The sequence below is a fragment of the Gambusia affinis genome, linkage group LG06 (assembly GCF_019740435.1).
Source record: "Gambusia affinis linkage group LG06, SWU_Gaff_1.0, whole genome shotgun sequence".
Lineage (NCBI taxonomy): Eukaryota > Metazoa > Chordata > Actinopteri > Cyprinodontiformes > Poeciliidae > Gambusia > Gambusia affinis.
The window spans coordinates 7,470,018-7,490,669 of NC_057873.1; the positions used below are offsets into that span (position 1 = coordinate 7,470,018).

A 20,652-nucleotide genomic window follows, 5' to 3' on the forward strand; every position below is an offset into this window, starting at 1 on the left:
TCTTCAGATAATTAAACAACTCCTCTCATGTATTTGTGGTGTGATGAGTCCTTTCTGATGATTGCCCTTACTACACAAACCAGAATGCTGTAGGGAGCTTGAGAAGGGCGATTACTGGTTGGACATTTTATATATTTTTGTTTCCAAATAATCAAACCAAAGGTTGTTGCCTAATTAACATTATGCATTTATCAGGCACATAATGATATTTTATAGCACAATCAAGTAACTATAATGCCTTAAGTTCATATAAAAATGCTGTAAATATTAGATATGTATTAAAGGAAATTGACTACTAACGTGATGCCTTAAAATGAGCCTTTAAAAAAAAAATAAAAAAAATAAGATTTTCTTTTGGCACAAGTTTGATAATAATCTGGCAGGAAGCGGTGCAGAGAGAAGGGGGTAAAGACATGTGGCACAGTCACCAAGGATGGGAGTCAAACTCGGGACTGTACATGAGGTGCTCGCTGTAACTACTGTGTCATGCCTGAGATGTGGGAAGTTTGACGGTAAATAAACACCTTAAGCTGTTTCCCTTTCTAAACTTGTCTTTGCTGTGATGGGAAGAACTGGAATAAAGGGGGCCAGGCTGATTCTCAGTGTTCTGATACTAATTTTTTCCATGTCTGCATTATTGCTTTAAAGAATCAGCCCAGCAGCTCTTCTGTGACTACGCAGGCAAGTGTTAGCTCTTAAAAGCAGTTGGTGCACATATCCCCATCATTTGGACCTCTCCGGTTTTCTGCACTGCATTTGGACACATTTCTCAGGTTGTGCCTCCTTTGGAGTTGTGCTTATCCACTAGTCAAGCAATCTCAATCAAGCCCTTGTTAAAGTCATTCATTTTTACTCTAGACTATTTTCCGTGCTTTCAGCACATCAAATTCAAAATACTGAGTGAGTTTTCAGTCACTGCAAAATATATCCCAGCTCTTGACAGGGACTACTTTAATGAAATAATCAATGTTATTCACTCTAGCTGTCAGTAGTTTTAATATTGAGGCAGACTAGTGTCTATGTGTGTGTGTGTTACACAGAAAGTCCTGGGAATGAGGCACAGTTACAGTAATTTGGAGTTCCCTATCAAACTCTTCTGCAAGGAAGTGAGAACCAGCACAAATTGGTAGTTGGAAGTGTTTGAGCGATTACGTCTTTGTTAGTAGCTACAGACGGCTGCAGAGACAGCTTGCAGTTCAGCTGGGAGACTCTGTGATCAATACAGCCTTTGTGAATAAAGAGGAAGATTAAAGAACACAATCAGTTTTAAGCAATGACTAGAAAGAAAAGACGGCAGACCAAAAGCTTGAAGATTAGAGTCATTGATGACTTGAAAACAATCATGCCATGACCACAATTTCAGCCCCAGCCACCACTCAGTTTCTCTGTAAGCTCATTGTTGCTTTTTTCTACCTGTATGGAGGTAATAGCATGCCACCATGGGTAAACAAGAGTTAAGTGAGCTCTGTGCACACATCTAAAGAATGTGCGTGGCCTTTTAAGTGTTATAAATGCCATGTCTAGTCTTTTTATAGTCAATGTCACCACACGTTCCGATTTAAGTTACATAAGAGAGGAACAAATGGTAGAGTTGATTTCTATCATGGAAAAAAAATAAGAGACATATAATAATGTAAAATAAATCAATCTTCAACAGTGACTAACTTTAGAGAAGGGCTAACAAATTGTCTGAAATAAAGTAGGTATCTAAGTGGCTTACAATCAAAGAATACAAGCTGATTTAACACAATGATTAAATTAGATTTTAAGTGGGAATGGAAGAATCCAACCTTCGAGTGAATGTATTGAGTTGAAAAACCCACATAAATAAAAATAATAAAAAATAAAGCACCGTTACTTCTGCTGCAGGTTACGTCACTTCCACTGTAGCTTTTGTATCTCCGTTGCGAGTATTTTATTTGTGTTGGGGCTATTGTATTTCACCTGAGACCTCTTGGCCACCATACCTAGCTCTTGTCTGATGAAACAAAAATGGAGAAAACCCTGCACATCTGGTAAAAAAAAAAATAAAAATAGTTTCAATCCAACTTATTCAAAAATAAGAAAAATAAGAAAAAGGAATCATCCACATTAACACCTTTGCTCGTAAATACTCTCCAGTGATAAGCAGAATGGTGAGGTGACATTTTATCTTTGCACCTTTTGGTGAACTCTTACCACATCAAGATGTATTAAATATCATGTAACCATTTTTACCAATCTGATAAATGCACAAACTTCCTGTTAAAATCTCAGTGGAGTTTAGCAACCCTGCACACATGTAAGTTTGTGAGGAAAGCAGACTGTAGATATGGATAAGTTTTAAAAAGCAGCTATTTTCTCTTGGCTGTACTTATAACTTATAACATTCAGCATACAGCTGCCTTACCTAAAATGCATGTGCACAGATCTCCCATACTTCAGGGTGGCTGCATCAAATCATATTTGTACCTCCAGGAAAAAATATTTTTAAATTCATTAAAAGTTCTCAGAGACCCTGAAGACAATAACAACAAAAAATTTTAAATTCTTTAAAAGTAGGGTTTTATTCTTGATGGTGAAATTACGCTGCTGAAACAAAAGCTTACTGTATTTTAAAGTTGAAAAGACATTAAAAATGCTGAGTATGTGAAACTAACATTAAGCATTAACAATATTAAACCGTTTTCAGATTCTGATAACTAATTTAACAAAGCTCCATTATTTTTGCACAGCTGGTAAAAGGCAGGTTATATAATGAAGAAAACTGTCAGAAAAAGCACAACCACCTCCACCAAGGCCAAACAAAAGTTTAGCTACAGCACAGCAATACCTGAGGCTTTCTGCTACACCAACTTGTTAAATAAGTTCTTCAGATTCAGCTAGCTATAACTTTTCTTTTCTTTTTTGGTCTTGTAAAATGCACTTTTATGTCCACAAATAAATTACCATTCCATCTAAATTTTTTCCTCGTAGTCTCCATTTAACAAGGCACAACATTCCGTATAATTATGCTTTTAAACTTCAAATACTGCATCAGCTTGATACAAGCTGAGTAAAAAAAATACTCTTAAGGAATCATAGAAGAAAAATCGGAATATTTGAGTATGTAGACTCAAAGGCCAGATGTTATTATAATTAAGAGCCAGACACCCTAAAAAAACAACTTGAAAGTAGAATAACTAAATCACAATAAAAAATTTCCATCCACTTTTAAATAATTCTGATCATTTTAAATTTAAACTTTCATAACCAAAAAATTGCCTTTTGAATCAGACTTTCAAAAATCACATATGCTTTTTTCATATATGGATGATGATATTTAATTTGAACCAACGCCATCTGGAAGCCCGTCATGTCCCAATACAGATCCATTTATTACATATTTTGTAATAGTAAAATGTTTAACCGATGTTTGGTCACTGAATGACAATGTAGGGAAATGATGGGGCAAGTAATTTTGTTACAAAGATAATTTAAGGAAGGTTGGTTAGCTTTGTGAAATTAAATGGGTGAACAGAATCATTATCCAACTACAGACTAAAGACACTCTCCACTGGACACACCTCTTGCCATTGAATAACAACACAAATCTGAAGGAGATAATACAAACAGGTTATGCCAATGTAATGACAATAGCTTAAGCAGGAAGTAAACAGCCAGTTCAAGGCAACAACTGTGGGTAAAGTTAATCAGGTAAGAGGCCGTAACAAACTGTTGTAGAGAAACCAGCTGTGGACAGCGTGCTAGAGTTTTAATGTGGCTATGTTAGGATTCCAAGGTACTCCTCTAAATAAAATTTTTTCTGAGTTCTTTCTCCTCACCGGGCTGGTATTGAAGGCATTTTAAATTTTTGAAGTGGAACTGGAAACTTTTCCACCAATAATGTTTTGGGTGGACAACTGCCTTGTGTTCTTTTTTTTCACCCTTTTTTTATGCTTTTTTCAATTTCTGACATAAAAAAAAAAAAAAGAACATAGCTACAAGCTTGAAAACATGGAAGGTTGTGACGACATGACATTTAAAACACAAAAAGCTACGTTGAAACATTACCTTGCATAGATTGCATAAATGCATTCACTAACAAACAAATAAAATGCCACCTTCTCCCTTTTAAACCGTTTTTAGGGTCACCCTTTGGAGGCTCTAGGCATTACAAGTTGCATATAGAATAATTATGCGTAGAGTTATATTCATTTACCTTGGAGCACTTTGCTATGAGCAAAGCTTAGAAAAAAAGAACTGAATATTTTTTCCTTTACTCATCCAAAAACTGATCATTTTAGGAAATATTGTCTATACACTGTAGTGCTTACTTTGATCAAAATTCTAGTGAGTAAGTGACACCACATCTACAGTTGAATTATTCTGCACGGCAGCCCAGGAAACGCTCAGACAGAAAGGGAGAATGATAACCTGACACAATCGGAACTGCCTATTGGCACAGTGTAAATCAAAGACCAATCTGCCCCTACAGGTACAGCTTTCATGACGGAATCCAGCTGGGATTTCAAATACTCTAACCAGGCAGATAAAGACCACTGTCTGAAGATTGTGTCCACCATGAGATGGAGAGAAAATAATAAAAGACACTGATGGGAGACAGCCCACTGAAAACCTAACGGCCGCTGCATTTTAATGAGCAATGTATTTTGTTGAGGGGCCTTGCTCAACTTTTTTTCTCCTTTTCATCACAGAGAAAGATAAAAACAGACGCATATAAAGATAAGCCTGTCAGAAAGCATAAAGAGGCCAAACTGTCACCGAATGTGTGACTCCTGAGGGATACATTCTTGTGATATTTGTTTTAAAGTCAAAATGTAAAGAGTTTCAGGTTTTTATTTCTCTTCATTTAATTCTGCTCAGAACTGCTACGTCTAGAATTTCCTAAATGATTAAGCTAAAATAAAAAAAAGAACTACAGAGCCAGCTGCACGTATTAACACCAATGGTAAAGGCTATAATGTTCATTTTTAAGTTTAAGTTGGATAAATCAAGCGAAAGCCCTGACGTTGCAATCCTATGCTAAAGTTTTGCCTGACAATGGAGCTATTTACCTTACAGCTCAGAGTATAACACCTCCGAATCTCAACCTCGCATGCATTGCGGTAAGCCCTTTGATCAATCCTCACACTTTGACACAAAACCTCTGCAGTCACAGACTTTCATGCTTATTATCTCTACCTTCATCATTGTAATGCATATAGGATTCCTTTTTGAACAGAAGGAAGTCACTACCTGACATAATGCGTAGGTTGTCTATAAAGGACCAAAATGTTCTTCCCTTCTTTTGCAGACTGCATGATGCTTTGACTGCCTTGCTGTATGATGGTTGACCTTGTTTATAAAGAACAAAGACTGATTATTGTTTTTGACTTACTTTCATGCTTGCATACATTGGATCTCACAAAAGGTAGATTAATTACATAAAATGTGCAAGAGGGAGGAGTGTAACAACACTATCAGCTCATGACAGTAGCTAAAATTACACAATATTATGTTGACTACAACAAAATGAGATTTTGGAGAAAACTTTTTTACACAAAAAGAGAGAAAATGTGAAAAAAACATCCCCAAGCTGGGTCTAAATGAACTTGGTATTGTTGAAGAATACTCTAATCCAGGTTTAACCAGTCTATATATTGCAATGTCTTTTATCAGTAAATATTGTAAATATTTGACAGATCGTCAAATGTGGCTCAGAATAAGCCCTCTAGTATAGTTCTGAGTCTGAAATTGTCAAAATGCCAGAGGAAACGGGGGAAATGCCAGAGGTCAGCAATCACTAAATAGTTTGCTTTTTAAAACTCATAGCCCTTTTATTGTTATTTTTTGAGATAGACCTGACTCATGTCCTATCAGAATCAAACTTCTAGGTTAAGTAAAAATAATTTTATATTTAAAACTGTCAAAGCTATGAATACTTTTGGGCTTAACTTTAGATAAAACCGGGCCCAAAACAATGGCTTAGACTTACTTCATTAGAGAAAGTCATGCTGACAGCACAAACTTCACTTTAATGAAAAATACCATGACAATTTAATATCTTGAGATCTCATTACAACCCAAGTAAAAATAAATTATGTTTTTATTGCAGTGGCATTATCTCACACCGAACAATTTTCTGCATTTCTCTACAAGTGAACTTGGGATATGTATTTACGTTCCTTATCCTCTCTGTGAACTGCAGCAACATAAACTTGAGTTGTTATTTAGCTTTTTGTTAATTAGTATTTGTTTTAACATCTAATTTTTTGGTACTGGGTTTTATTTACAGTTTTTTCCTCCATTCAGAACAGGGGCAGAGAAGAAAGGGCAGGAACCAGAAAAACTTCTTGGTTTGGGAGTTTATCTCTGGGCGGACGCATCAATGAGTGGCCTCTGTATAAGGGATGCCCACGCTTCCCAGCTTTTTTTAGTTCTCTGTAGTTGTTATAAACTTTTTAAATTATTGCTGTCTCAGAGACCATATTTTCAAAAATTACTTACTTTACTAGTCAAATAAAGGTTACATAAATACATTCTACTCTTTTTCTAGTTTTGAGAAGCTGCTAAGAAAAATGAGCCTGTGTCATACCATATCAAATAAGCAATGCATTTCTGTTTAAAGATTTTTACACCGTCTTAGCAACCCAAATTAGAAATAAGGCATTTAAAAAAAAAAAGTTTTGCTACATTTATATGACTGTCAACTATGATGAAAAAAAATGTTTCATTGCAAAGGATTTTTTCCAGTCTGTACCTTTTCCAAATTAAAGGCTATATTTACCAAAAAAAAAAAATTAACGGATGATTATGTAACTGCATTATAGAATGAATGTATCGCAAGTTTTTTTTCCCTAATTTTTAGCAGGCAACTGGCACTTTTTAACAAAAAAGTTCTTGTACACATAAACAACTCTCCGCTTGGTGACACCATACTTACTTAGCTGAATAATTAACTGCAGAAGCTCCACAGGTGAGAAATAACACCTGGAGACCAGCGTTAAAACGCAAGCGGCATCCAACATGTGACAGAAAGCAACAAAAAGAACATTAGTGATGCTTTTTCTTTTCCTTTTTACTCCGGAGGGACACTCACTTATAGTACGATACTTGCTATATTGCCAAAGGAAACATTATTCCTTGGTGGATCAATTTTCAGCAGCACAGAGCATGGTCAGCTTCATTTAGCCATTAGTTCCAGATACGGCTGCAGAGCAGAGCTCCACTGCGACATCCTGACCCTCACACAGGTAGAAGAAAGTTTAAGTATATGACAGCTGAGTGTAATGAAAAAGCACTTTTGGACTCTTTGAGCTTGTCTTGTTTACCTCCACTGCCTCTGAGTGGCACTTTCATCTGTCTTCTCCCCTAATTGGATCCTCTGCACACATTCCCATCGGAGGATCTGCATCTCCTCATACACGTGGCGCATTTACCTTGCTCACACACACAGCACATTTGCCTTTATGTGTTTACCGCCTCTCTGTATAATGACAGCCAGAGCTTTGCCCTCACATTTATTTGCATTTCCTCTCAACCCACACCCAGTGTCTGAGACCTCTCCTTAAACATCAAAAGAAGCACCAGGAGGAAAATATGCGGTTCTATCTAAATGAAAATAAATCCTCAAAAACGATGTTAGAGACACTCTGCAGCTTGGCTATTAGCGCTTTGCCCAAAATTCACCCTCTCGACATCGAGCTAATAACACGAGGCAAAAAGTACAATTATCCCACATCAAACAAACTTACAAAGTATCAACCAATGCCTAGCAAACTTCCCTTGAAGTTTAGTTTTGTTATATTAAAATCACAAATGTCAGAGTGCTTTTTATGGGCATTTTATCCAATAGAGCAACAGAAAGTGTATAATTATGTCATGGAGGAAAATAAATACAGGACTTTTTTTTAAACCTCTCTGTTTTTTAATAAATAAAAATATAAGTGTGGAAAGCATTTGTCTTCATTCCTTGGTCGAACTATTTTTTGCTGCAGTTGTAGATAGCCCCCTAATTGCATTTTTGCTGCATCCTCTAGATGGGACTTCTTATAGGATTCTTCTACTAGCAATGACTACATAAACAACACTGCACAATGATGGATCTCTAGAAGCATTTAGCATCTATGCACCAAAAATCTGGAACAAACTTCCAGAAAACTGTAAAACAGCTGAAACACTGACTTCCTTTAAATCTCAACTAAAAATCCACTTGTTTAGAATTGTATTTGAAACGTAATCAATTGCAAATTTATTGACGGAATCTGACTTGATGTTGTGTTTTTATTGTTGATTCTATGTTGCATTGTGTTTTTGTGTTTGATTTGATGTAAAGCACTTTGAAATGCCTTGCTGCTGAAATGTGCTATACAAATAAAGTTTGATTTGATTTGATTTGATTTAGAACTCATCCAATGTTACCACTGACTTCTTGGTAACTTCTATGATTAAATGCTCTTCTTGTCTGACATGTTTCAGTTTCCTTCCACCTCAAAATGCAGTACATTGTGTTGGTCTAATAGATGCAATCCCCATAGAAAACACTGAAGTTTGGGGTTGTGACAGAAATAAAACATGAATGCTTCCAAGCCTTAGAAATATACTTTAGCATTTAATCTGTTACTGCTTTATGGAGCGATGCTAACCTAATTACCTCTAATCTAACTCTCAGAAAAATGGATTAAATGCCTGCTTGAGATCATTTATGTTTTTATTGATATTTAAATGCATTTTGAAGCTTTTGTTATGGCATCGTTAGAAAGGGGGGTACTTTCACATAAGACATGATCTTAACTCATCGTAGATTAGATTGAGATTTTAACAGCCAGCATTCAGAGTAAAACAAACTTGGATTGCATTCTAATTCATTATCGCTGTATTTTAATCACAACCAAAGAAGCAGCACAGCCTCCTGTCCACCAGGGAAACTGATGGTGTGAGATGTAGTCGGCCTCATAAGGGAGCAATGTCCGCGATGAAAAATACAGATCTGTCAGCTTCCTGTCCCCCTACACATTCCTGATCATTAGGCTAGCTGCAATAACAACTGGGGGACTCATTAAATTCCTGACAGCCAATGTTGCTAAACAGAGTCTTTCTGAATCAGTGGGCTCTGATATTATTTCTCTCTAACAGCATAACAACAATGCAATAAACAACCAACTCATATTCCCCCTCAACAATTACGACACAAAGTGCTAACCTCGGAGATGGGGGGTGGAAAAGTCATTAAAACCGTGCGTCTTTACAAGTCTCGTTTATTTTTAACAGGGCTCCCGCAGAGTGCTTAAATCTCTGATCCACTTCTCAGCCTAGAGTCTTCTCAGGGGACATTTTTAGTGCCCTAAAATGTCTTGTGCCTCTGTCAAAATGTAGGAGTTTAATTAAGAGACAAGTCAAGCCCTTAAGATCATCAAGAGTAAATGTGAAGATTAAAGGAGAGTTTGATGCAAATCTGAGAAAGGAGCACAATATAAATAAAATAAATCAAAATCATGGAAGTTTCTTCTTAGAATATTTAATAGAGAAGGGTTTATAGTAATGGAAAAATCCACAACCTTCATCAGTTCAACTCTTTTACATCTCCATATATAATAAAAATGTTCCGCTGTTTAGGTTAGATCTGACAACATTTATAAGTGTAGAAAAGCACATGAAATCGAAATGTTACTATATCTTTGTGGATGCACTGACAGTTCTTAGTCTGTTGGGTTTTGTACACTCTAGGTTAGCATTTTTCATATATAAATAAAACCAAGAACTAAAGGAGAGTTCACATTCTTTTTCACATAACCGGTTTTAGCACCTAGTAAGGAACGAAACTATGATGATTGACATATTGTTAGTGTAAGCATTTCTTGGAGAGTGCTGACAATAAGAGAAGTGAAGACTGTATCAGCTGCTACATTAGCAATTCTGTAGCATTTCCCTATGCAGCTGATATAAGTGGAATGCGGTTATTACTTTAAATTTATATTATATGTATAATGAGGCATCATTATCTGGGGACTTGCATTCAGTTTTCACTAAGCCACAGAGTTCCTTAGGTGTACAATAATATTTTCTAGCAAGTTAAGGAGTCCACTTCTCTGTGTGTGGATTGTACATATGCAGCTTTCCAATTTTCTGTCTCCTTTTATTATCTTCGCAAAATACTGTTAGCAATTTTCTCGGGAAGGAAAGAGATAAAATAAATAAAAAAAGGTGTCACAAATATAATGCATTAAAAGAGGCAAGTCAATAGCAGTGACATTCACAAGTCACTTTTTTTCCAAACCCAATTCAGATCTCAAGTCTTTAAAATGAGCAGTGTCCCTTCGTCTGTCATCTCTTTGGCCAAAAGTATGGAATCACTGTAGCTTAGGAATTGAATTCAGTTATATGCAAAATCTTTATAATTTTCAGAGCATGCAATTAGACATGCAAAACCTTATCAACTGCTGTGAATTATTTGGAATAGAATTACAACATTTTACATGAAAATAATATATGCCCTACTAATAATTTGCAATTACTACCAAGGTCTAGTATATCTGTGTATTTTTATTAAAATAATAGCAAAAAAATGGTAAACACTGGTCATTGTTAAACTTCTAGAAGACAGCAGTCGATTTAGCTCTGAAAAAAATTGTGTGCAATAATGTTGTTTATACTAGTCCATCACAATACAGTGCATTATACAGAATTAATAGATTTTGTTCCCTCCTTATTTTGAATACAAAGATTTGCAAGATTAGGAATCTATTTACTAAGTCTGTATTTAAAACCATTTGTCTCAATTCTGAAGAGTCAACCTGTCTAAAGGTGTACCAACAGATTATCAAATGGAGAGTGAGGCATGATGTAATAACGGAATCAGAGGGAAAACTGAATTTCTAAAAGTAACTGTGAAAAGAAGTGCTTTTATTTTGAAAAACTGAAAGTATTATAATGGCACTCGTGTAACAGAGAAAGAAGAAGATGTTGAAGGCATGCTAAGTTTATTTTGTTTAGAAATTACCCCAAGCTATTGAATACAGTTTAGTTGGAAAGATATTCAAGAGATCATTATAACATTTAAAATGTTGGCATTAACAAAATAAACGCAGCCTTTATCAGGAGAATTTGTGCCTCTGCATTAGAGTTACAGTCTGTAGCTCACATTAAGTAGATACTCACTCAATGGTGGGACTAAATACAAATAAAAAAAGGTAGAACCAAGTGTTACTATGACAACCTGTCATATGTTTACTCCACAGTAACTCAGAATGGACACAATTATTTACTCAAATGATTTACCTTACAGTCTCACTCTCACCGTGACTGCATAATATAAAGATTGTTTATGAGATTCTGGTCCCAGAAATCAAGCCAGAGTCAAGTCTCAAACATTTAAAGGGCAAATCTCAAGTGTTCAGAGCATCAGTCTGTTGTACCTGAATACAGGTATAAATTAAGTCCCGAATCTTTAAAGGGCAAAACGAAGATGAGCCTCAAGTCTTGAGAGCACGGGTTAACATCTAGGGTCTTTTAAGCACAAGTTTAAGTCAAGTTTGACATTTTCTTTGTACAACTAAGGTGCAACTCAACTTTGCCCCAGACTTGAGTCACCATCTCTGGTAAGAAGGCTATTATTGCTGTTAGTAACATTAGATTTTGTGGAAGGAATTTCAGTATCTGAAAAGAAAGTAGACATGACATGGCATATCAGAATAAAAAAGGATACTTTCCTGGTGCTTCTACACCCACTCTGTAGTCCTGGAAGCTCTTGTTGGGGTGGAAGTTGAAGATAAAGAGCACATTTGCCCTATCAAACACAATGACCTTGTCCCCTTCATGCTTGGCACTGACGTAGGCCTGGAGGAGGAAAAGCGAAGGGAAAATTAAAGTTAAGTATTTCTTCATGAATAGTCATTACCCCTCTCATACTGGATTTAAACAGTCATAATGGGTCACATTATATCAGGGGAGCACAGATACGCAAAAAGAATGAGACATACTCCCACATCAAAATTTCAGGTGGCTCTCATCAGCGGAAAGCAGCGGCCCTGATGGTGTGAGGCAGACGCTGTCAGCTTTAGACAGCTGCGTGTGATAAAGGCGCCTCTCTCTCCTCTGGAGCAAGCCACGGCTAACGTGTCATTAGCAGAGATTATCAATGTCACCCAACCTCCTATTTTTGGTGCCTTGTTCCCCAAGCCAATTTCAGGGCAGCATATTCACGGCTGAACGAGATGATAAGCACCCCTGCAACTGGACCGGCAGAGAGGATGGAGGTTAAAGAAATGAGCTGACAGCCTGGAGTCGCTCCATTTCTCCAAGAGCTCTGAAGTAATGCCAACTTCGTCTGGCTTACAGCGACTCCTTTGGAATTGCAAAATAAAATTTAGCTTGCACCTAGCAAGCAGTGGTCAAATAAACCCATGTGATTCAGTTTTACATACATGTTAAAAAAAACATGCGAATCGTCTACGCTGCTGTTCAGACCAGTTGCAAATATATGTAGAATCTCTTGTTGTTTGCTTACAAAATCCAAATTATGCATTAGAGTTCCACAGTAATGTCCCCATGAGATAAACAAACATATGTTTGCCTGATATCAAAGTGAGAAATTCTAGTCTGAAGTTAGGTCTCAGAGACAGTCGAGTTTCTGTTTTTGTCACCGCCTGCAGCGCCACACTGACCTGGAACAGTTCTGAGCCAATCTTAGCCATGGAAAGAGAGCAGGATGAATCCCCATTTGTGAAGTCAGCACTCTCAGGAAGATTTTCTTTTTTTTGGACGGGGGGAGGAAATGGCTCAAAGAATGCCCACAACCCATCAGTCTACTCCTCTTCCCCCACTGTGACAAACATTTAGTCAGCTGCAGATGCTCTCAGTTTACCAAAAGACAAAATTATATGAAACTTAGTAAGAATTTTTTTGGAAAAAATTTCCAAACATCTCAGTCATTTTAAAAGCTCTACTCCTTAATGTGGTTTGGTTGCATTTGTTTTTTGACTGTGTTTGGAGTAAAGCAGTAAAAGCCCCACAATTTTGCCAATTTTCTCACCCGATCTTTGCATGATTTTAGGATTTTTTTTTTATGGTTGTGAGAAATTATCTAGAAAGGAGCTGACTACCAAATTATAATGAGAGATCTCGAGATGAAATGTCAGAGTAATGTTGTCATAGCGATCATTTAATTGGGCGATTATCTTGAAATACAACTTTTAGCTATCTGTTTCAGTTACAACTTCATCATATCATGTTGTGATAATGAAAGTTATCATTATTTCTGTAACTTTAATAATGCATCAAAAATAACACATCAAGTTTGGTTGCAAAAGCTGTTTAATCATCTAGTTTTCTGAAGTTATCTCACATTCTTGACCTAACAGACAAACAGTGACTTCAATCAGATGCGTCTTAAAGGACATATGAAAGCCAGATTACAGTTTGAAAATCCACACAGGAACAAAGGCCTTCATTGTTAAAAAAGAAAGAAAATAGCCCTGTGGTTTGATGAATGAACATTTCAGCCACAATGACCATCATATTTGTTTTGGTTGTATTCATTGGGAATATAAAAAGCTGGGATCACCATTCCGATTGTAAAATCTGAAAATACATGTTCAAGTGAGGCAGCCTACACACCGGACTGTTCTGCCAGTTCTTCTTGGTTCTGACATCAGGAAGAATGGTGTCAGAACTTCAACAAACTTTTGTGAGAAGTTTGTGGAAGGAAGCCCAAGAAGTTTGACCCAAATCATACAGTTCAAAGAAAAATCTAACAAATACTGAGAACAACTAAGTAAACTTCTGATTTGTACACCATCAATAAATAAATAACTCATATTTTCTTTCTCCCATTATTGCATTTAGCAAACAGAAATCCTTTTGGTAATTCTAACTGACTTAAAACATGAGAAGCTTAGTCTTTAACTTCAGACGGTGAGAAAAAGGTCTCAGCCCGTCCAATGTGGATGCTGGAGTCCATTTCTCATGATGTTCTGGTTTTTATTGGCATTTCTTTCCTTTGTTATAAATCCAGCACTGGTATTGCTGCATTGACAGAAGTTTCGGTTCACATCCACAGTTTGGGCCTTTGAAGCTCTACATCTCTGATGTTTCCACAAATCACAAAGTCTCCCTGCGTGTTTCCATTTTCTCTCAGTTCATTTGCACCTGAGACAAAGTGAAAAAAAAAAAAAAAAAACTGCTGACAAATCATACCGTGCTCCTCCTTTCAACTACAAAACGTCCTTGGATCAGGCCGGCACTGAAATATTGAACCAGCTGAGCTATAGAATGTATCTAATAAATGCAATTACCTTGGCAATGTCATTGATAAGCCCTGCAGAGGATTCAGACTTATCTGGTTATTACAGCTGAATCTCTGAACATTATTGGCATTATCTGTGAATGATGTTCGACAAAGTCTTTTTCTGGTATCGTATTAGCCCCTGAATAAATGAATAAGACTTTTCTCAGCTGCTGCTCTGCAGAGTCTGACACAAAGGGTCAGTTACAGGAGCTACGGCAATAGAAATATTATCTCCCTCTGTAGTTTGGTCTTCAGATAATTTATTTAGTCTGTTATTTGTATGTGCTGTAATATTTCCCAAGAGTCCACTCTAATGCCACAATCCTAAAGCTATAAAGGTAGAATGTTTTGAATTATTCATTCTAATGTATTAGTTTATGAAAAGATTATTAGATCAGATTTGTTTTGCATTTCAAAACAAGCTATGTAATTCTTTTGATATATTACTATAGGATTTTTTTTAATATCTAAAGGGCATACAATACTGAACTATAGATGAGTAATTCTACTTTGGAATAACAGCACAGTAATCACAGTATCTACATGAGAGTTTAACACAGAGCATCCTTTACAATTACTTGCCCCCTTTATGACCTATTAGAGCAGTGTTTATGATTTCTTTGGAGTATGAATACAATGTGAGAGAATATGTCTGCAACGGAAGGCAGAAGTGTGTAGTCATGTAAAGACTAATATTAAATATTTACTCTCTTTTTCCCATTTCTCTTAGCTTTCCAAAATATACAAGAGAACATAATATTCAAGCAAAGTAAATGTAAATTGATCCCCTTAAATCAGGAAATATTTATAATTAAATAAATAGAAAGGTCGTTTAGCACGGCAGGGGCAGTGAATAGGCTGGAAGAGGAGTAAGTTTGTTATGAAACCATGCAAATTCAACAGGACAAGAAAAGTTCACCATTGGTCCTGTGGCCTTCCAGGTCACAAAGTCTTGAGAACCTCTAGTCTATTGGCTTTGAACATGTATTTTCAGATTTTACAACTGGAATGGTCTATTGCCTTTGACCAACAGACCAGTGGTCAAAACACCTGTGTACTGACCAGTGTTTTTGTATGTTTTTTTTCTGTCTATTTACACCTTCAGTCAGTCGTAGCAGAAGAGTGCTCATCCTAAGCTTGACTTAGTCTTTCCTTTTACTGAGTCTTTCCTTTTTCCACATGTTTACTGAGGGATTGCTGGATGTTTAGTCAATCAAACCGTAAAATTGCGGCAACATGCCAATTTAAAAAAAAAAAGTAACGCTTTTTGACCAAGAGTTTTTGCTCCAGGATAATGTGCTTTTTCAGCCATATTAAGCAATTTTTCAAGCAATTTTTCACATCACACGAGTCATGTGATCAACAGCAGGATGTTACTAAAAATGACTCCTCATGAAAAATAACGCCAAAGACAACAGGAAGTAGTATCAGCTGTATAGTTTGTTTTTGTGTTTTTTTTTCAGACAGTACAGCTTACTCCACCAAAGCCCTCACAGCACGACACAGCTCATAAAAAGTTCTGTCATTCTAATGTGTTGAATCTCTTCTGTAAAATCTGCTACTACAATTTCCCCAAAATACCACATATTTATCCACTCCTAAGTATAACGGGTCTGTCACGCCAAAGCCTGAATTAGACGCCGACGTCTCCCCTGATACTGATAGATAATGAGTGCTACTGCCACGGCTAAAATAGCAATATTTCAAGTAGCTGTTTACATTTGCCACTGCCATGATTTTTAATGACTTATTGCGTGAACAAGCTTATTCACATGAGTTTAATTAAATTTCTTACTTAATGGAAACACAGTTGAAAAATTGTGTATTTTTGACAATAGAAGAATATAGACATAGATCTGTGCACATTTCTAATTGGAATCCATACTGCTGCCATATGCTTCCTTGTAGTAAATATACAAAGTAATTGGTTGGGTTTGCTTACATAGATAAATGTTTGCTAATTTACATGTGGTGCCTTGAAATGACATTTGTTGTGAAATGTTTTATAATAGAACTGAACTGAATGGAATTGTGGAAGAGGGTAGAAACCTGCCAGGCAGAGAGAGAGCAAAAAAAGAGGAAAAACTTGCATTTTGATAAGTTCCTAAAAAATCCAAGGAAGGATTCTCGGTAAAACATCTGATTAAAGGAACTTTAATGAAATGAAATGAAATAGTATTAGAACGGCAACATTAAAAAAAAAAAAAATTTATCTTTGTACAACAGGATAACAGAAAGAGGCCAATGTCTACTACAGAGTAAGGTTAAGTTTAGGGCCAATAATCAAAAAACTATTCAGCTTTGCTCAGATTTTAACAAGAAATTATTAGAAATGGGTTAAAGAAATCAAGGAAAACATCCCAGTTCTCAGCATACTTCACTTAACTTTCTGATAGGAGTCTCTGAAATGCCTGGCTAATTTCCAGGTCATTTCTGAAGAACCCAATGGCCCTGCTCTTTGTTCTGCTACAATTTGTCTTTAGCACCAGCTGTGTCTGCTCTGCTTCCACCTGTTTAGCAACAATAGTAAATATCGCATCTGCAGTTAAGTTTTCCACAGCCCAATAACCCTGCTGGGCATTAAAAACAGCTTAGGGGTCGACATTAAATTGAACTAAATTTACTTTGATTTGCAGTTTGATTTGGAAAACTGCCCCGCTGTTTGAAGAATCAACATGAATTTCTTTTTCTCTGCCTTTAGTCGGCTGAGGTGTCAATAAAATGACAAGGAGACATTTTGCTTGTGATGTACGACCCGGCTCTCCCCCAGATCCCTGAGCTTCACACACAAAAGCACCTAAAGGCAATTACAGTCACACACTGTTACTATATAATTTGGCAATTATTTTACACGTGACTTATTTTACAGATGGTGACGTCTTAAAGGTGTGTTGTGGAGCTGTCAATTACTGAACCATTTTACACTAAAAACACAGAAAGAGCCAAGAAAAACAGCCTCCAGTGTGTAGCAGGTCAGCATTCGTGCCAATGATATTTGTCTTCTTTGCCAGGAGTGTCCTCTGGGAACAGCATTTCATATCACTCTCCCAAAAGGCTCCTTTTCCTCTCCCTCACATCCAAAGCTCTGTCTCATTTACTTCCATGGCATGTAAGAAGATGCACTGTTTAATGTTAGAGCAAAATTCTGAAATAATTCCTCTGATCTAAGCATGCGTGTAATTATGCTGGGGGATATTTCTCAGACTCTGCTGCTTTTAATCCATCTGCAGGTCAGCATGAAACATCAAAAGGTGGATTTTGTTTTGAGAACCATTTCCGAGGAATATTAGGGGTGTTTTGTTTTTCAGTCTCATCTAAAACCTGTTAGTTATGATTTTCATCTGTTTTATTCCTTTACTTGTCTTCACACTACTTCAAGAATTAAACCTTTCTTCTCTCGCAATAATAGGTAAAGATAGGAGTTCAAAAATGTAAATGCAATGCATTTACACAACTACGAGAAGATCCAAGAAAAAACAAGTCAATTTACAAAACAAGCTCCATTTTTGAAGCTTTTATTTCTGCATGCTATCTGAAGAATACATGTGTTTGGGGACAAATGTTTAACAGACTTAATCTCTAAATAAAATTTAAGTCTTTTAACTTGTTTTGAGTGCAACTAACGGGGGAAATTCATTACATGTTATTACCAAACAATCTAGAAATATTCAAAGTAAATCACAACCAGATTTTTTTTTATTTGTTTTTTTTTCTCCCCTCCAGGGGGTATTTTGTGGGCTCTAGTGTCCCTTATTTGAAAGTAGGATGACAGGAAAGGGGGAAGAAGACGGGGGAAGACAAGCGGTAAATATCGACAGGTCCGGAAATTGAACCCGCGACGGCCGCGTCAAGGATTCAAGGCCTCCAAGCGTGGGTCGAGCTATCCCCTACACCACCACAGCATGCCCCTATTTGTGCTTTCTTTAAAATATAATTCTAAGACATACTTTTCTGACACAGAGCTACAATTCTCTAAACCAGGAGTCCCCAAAGTCGGTCTTTGAAGGCCGGCATCCTGCATATTTTAGTTCTCTCCCTGGTGGCACCAACAACCTTTTCAGCATGTCGATGTTCTTCTTAGGCCTCCTAACGAGCCATCATTTGATCCAGGTGCGTTAAACCTCTCCCTGGTTTAACGCACCTCTCCCTGCCCTCGAGGACCAACTTTGGGCACCCCCGCTCTAAACTAAAAGGTAATGCTATACATGACTGATCATATTTTAGGTGCAATCATACAGTCCCATTGACACTGACAAAAAAAAAAAAAAAAGTTTACTTACAAGAAATATCTAATGATACAAATGTCTGAGTTTAAAAAATAAATTGGTAAAAATGGCAAGGTTGTCTTCCCCCTCCACAATCAGTCTTTGTTCAATATTTTTTTTTTTTGTTGCAGGATTTTGAAACAACTGGAACCGTATCTTCAAAAGAAATAATAATCCAAAGCTAACAAGGACACTGTGTACGCTTTATGATTCTCCCCCCCCCCCCAAAAAAAACAAACAAAAAAAACCCTCCTAAGTATTGTGGTGAACACTTAATTAGGTGGAGAAAGTAAGACTTTCAGCTACTTCCATTTACTGAAAACCTCGCTAATGCGAAGCATTCAAGGTACGCAGCCTCTAAAAGAAATAGGAAAACGGATCAATGCCAGTCAGAACCAGGGCAGAAGTTATTAGAATTCTGCTATATATGAAATTTTTTCATGCAAATAAATGTCACAAGTAGTCATTTAATACTGGGGCGTTAAAATAGCCTGACTGGACTTTCCAAAGAGTGTTTTAAACAACTGGACAGGGGGCCAGTCTGTCAAATCCAAGTAAGTAGTTTCACACACTTGTTTTTTTTCTCATCATTGAAAACCATGTTAATATCCATCTTTTGAATTAATGTTGAAGCACTGATGCCTGTGTTTATTGTTTTGTACGCATCACTCAACAGGGCTCAGGTGCCTTTCTTTATTTCATAATATTTTTCAAATTCTGTGATTTTATTATTTAACCCTGCACAAAAATTCGAAAGGTCAGTGTGTGTTGTCCTTACAGGTTGAGCCGCCAGCCAGCCGTACTTGTCTTCGGTGCGGTTCATGTCCCGGTCAAAGGCGTAGAGCTGACAGTAGCGGAGATGATCCATATCCACCAGGTTAAACTGCCGCCGGGCGTAGTGGTAGCTCTGATTGTTGCCTTCTCTGGGGAAATCCAGCCACTCAGGATGGCCAAACTCATTTCCTGCAACACAGAGAGTGTTATTAAAGAGCGCACGTAATGAAGGGAAAGGCGAGTCGGCTCAGAATTAGCATACTCTCGTGTCATGCTTTATGAGGTTCTCTTTCCTCTGAGGTTTTGTGAAATTTTAACAAGAGCGAAATAAAAAAAGGATGAGATCAAACACACAAAAGTGGCAGAGAGTTTTTGACCTTTTTACCACCCCCAGAGGTTAACACATCCTGTAAAAAACAGTAAAAGATGTGACAGTCTTGCTGCAAGTTTAGATCTTGTCCTTACTTGGCCCAAACTTAAAAGTAAAACTACAAAAAGCAGAAATATTTAAGAAGAGTTACTGTAGATTTACCAACCAAACCCTATCCTAACAATATGTTGTAATAAATTGAGATATTTTTGCAAGGCTGAGTAAAGTTCAATTCTGTGTTGCAAATTAGAAGATACCCTAGAAAACACTGCTGTTTAAGTTAAAACTACCAGCACAAGGAAATAAAAAATTGACTCCAGAGTACAGCTTTGAGTTAATTCAAAGAAACTTAAGAAAACTTGTACATTTTCTACCATTTTGGTTTTTCTAAAAATCTGGTAATTAGGAGAAAATAAAAGCTAAGCATGTGAATAAAACCTTCAGGAACAGTTTCATTATTTCATAAATCTAGATGCACACTGCGAAGGTATGCGGAACTACTGTATCCTGTCATGCGAAGAGATGAGATAATGAATCCGTCAGTGAATGTCATGAAACATCATAAAACATTGGTTGGGATAATTGAATTCCCAGTAGAGGAAGAAACAGACAATAGACGGAGGAGGTTGCAACCACAGTAAATAAATAAATGAAAATGAAATAAGAAAAACACAGTAATCGGATGGAGTGGAACTGACGGGTACTGACAGCAATTTCTAATGAAAAACATTATGAAGGTGTTAAAGAAGAGGCAAACAATAAAAAAAAAAAAAAAAAAAAATTGAAAAAATGGACTGCCAACAAAACAAGCGCAATCTGCCGCCGTCGCCTCGAAATTAGGGCAGCGAAATTTTGAAGACGAAGAGACAGACGTGAAGAGGAGAAGAGAGTAAGGAGGGAAGGAGAAAGGAGAGAGATACGTTTTTTGTGACATGTGCATGAATAAAAAGCCTCCCACACAACCTGAATTTGGAGTTACACCTCAACTCCAGCACCTA

The 20,652-nt window shown here is 36.8% G+C and overlaps 1 protein-coding gene across 1 annotated transcript in view; it reads right to left on the minus strand.

Moving 5' to 3' along the window:
* gbe1b (glucan (1,4-alpha-), branching enzyme 1b) overlaps positions 1–20,652 on the minus strand; it is a 112,613-nt gene that overhangs the window by 17,969 nt on the left and 73,992 nt on the right. Inside the window, exons 13-14 of the mRNA XM_044119717.1 lie at positions 19,289–19,473; positions 11,666–11,796 (exon numbers count right to left, since the gene is read on the minus strand). Of these exons, the coding sequence (XP_043975652.1) occupies positions 11,666–11,796; positions 19,289–19,473 (316 nt within the window). The remainder of the gene's footprint in view (positions 1–11,665; positions 11,797–19,288; positions 19,474–20,652) is intronic.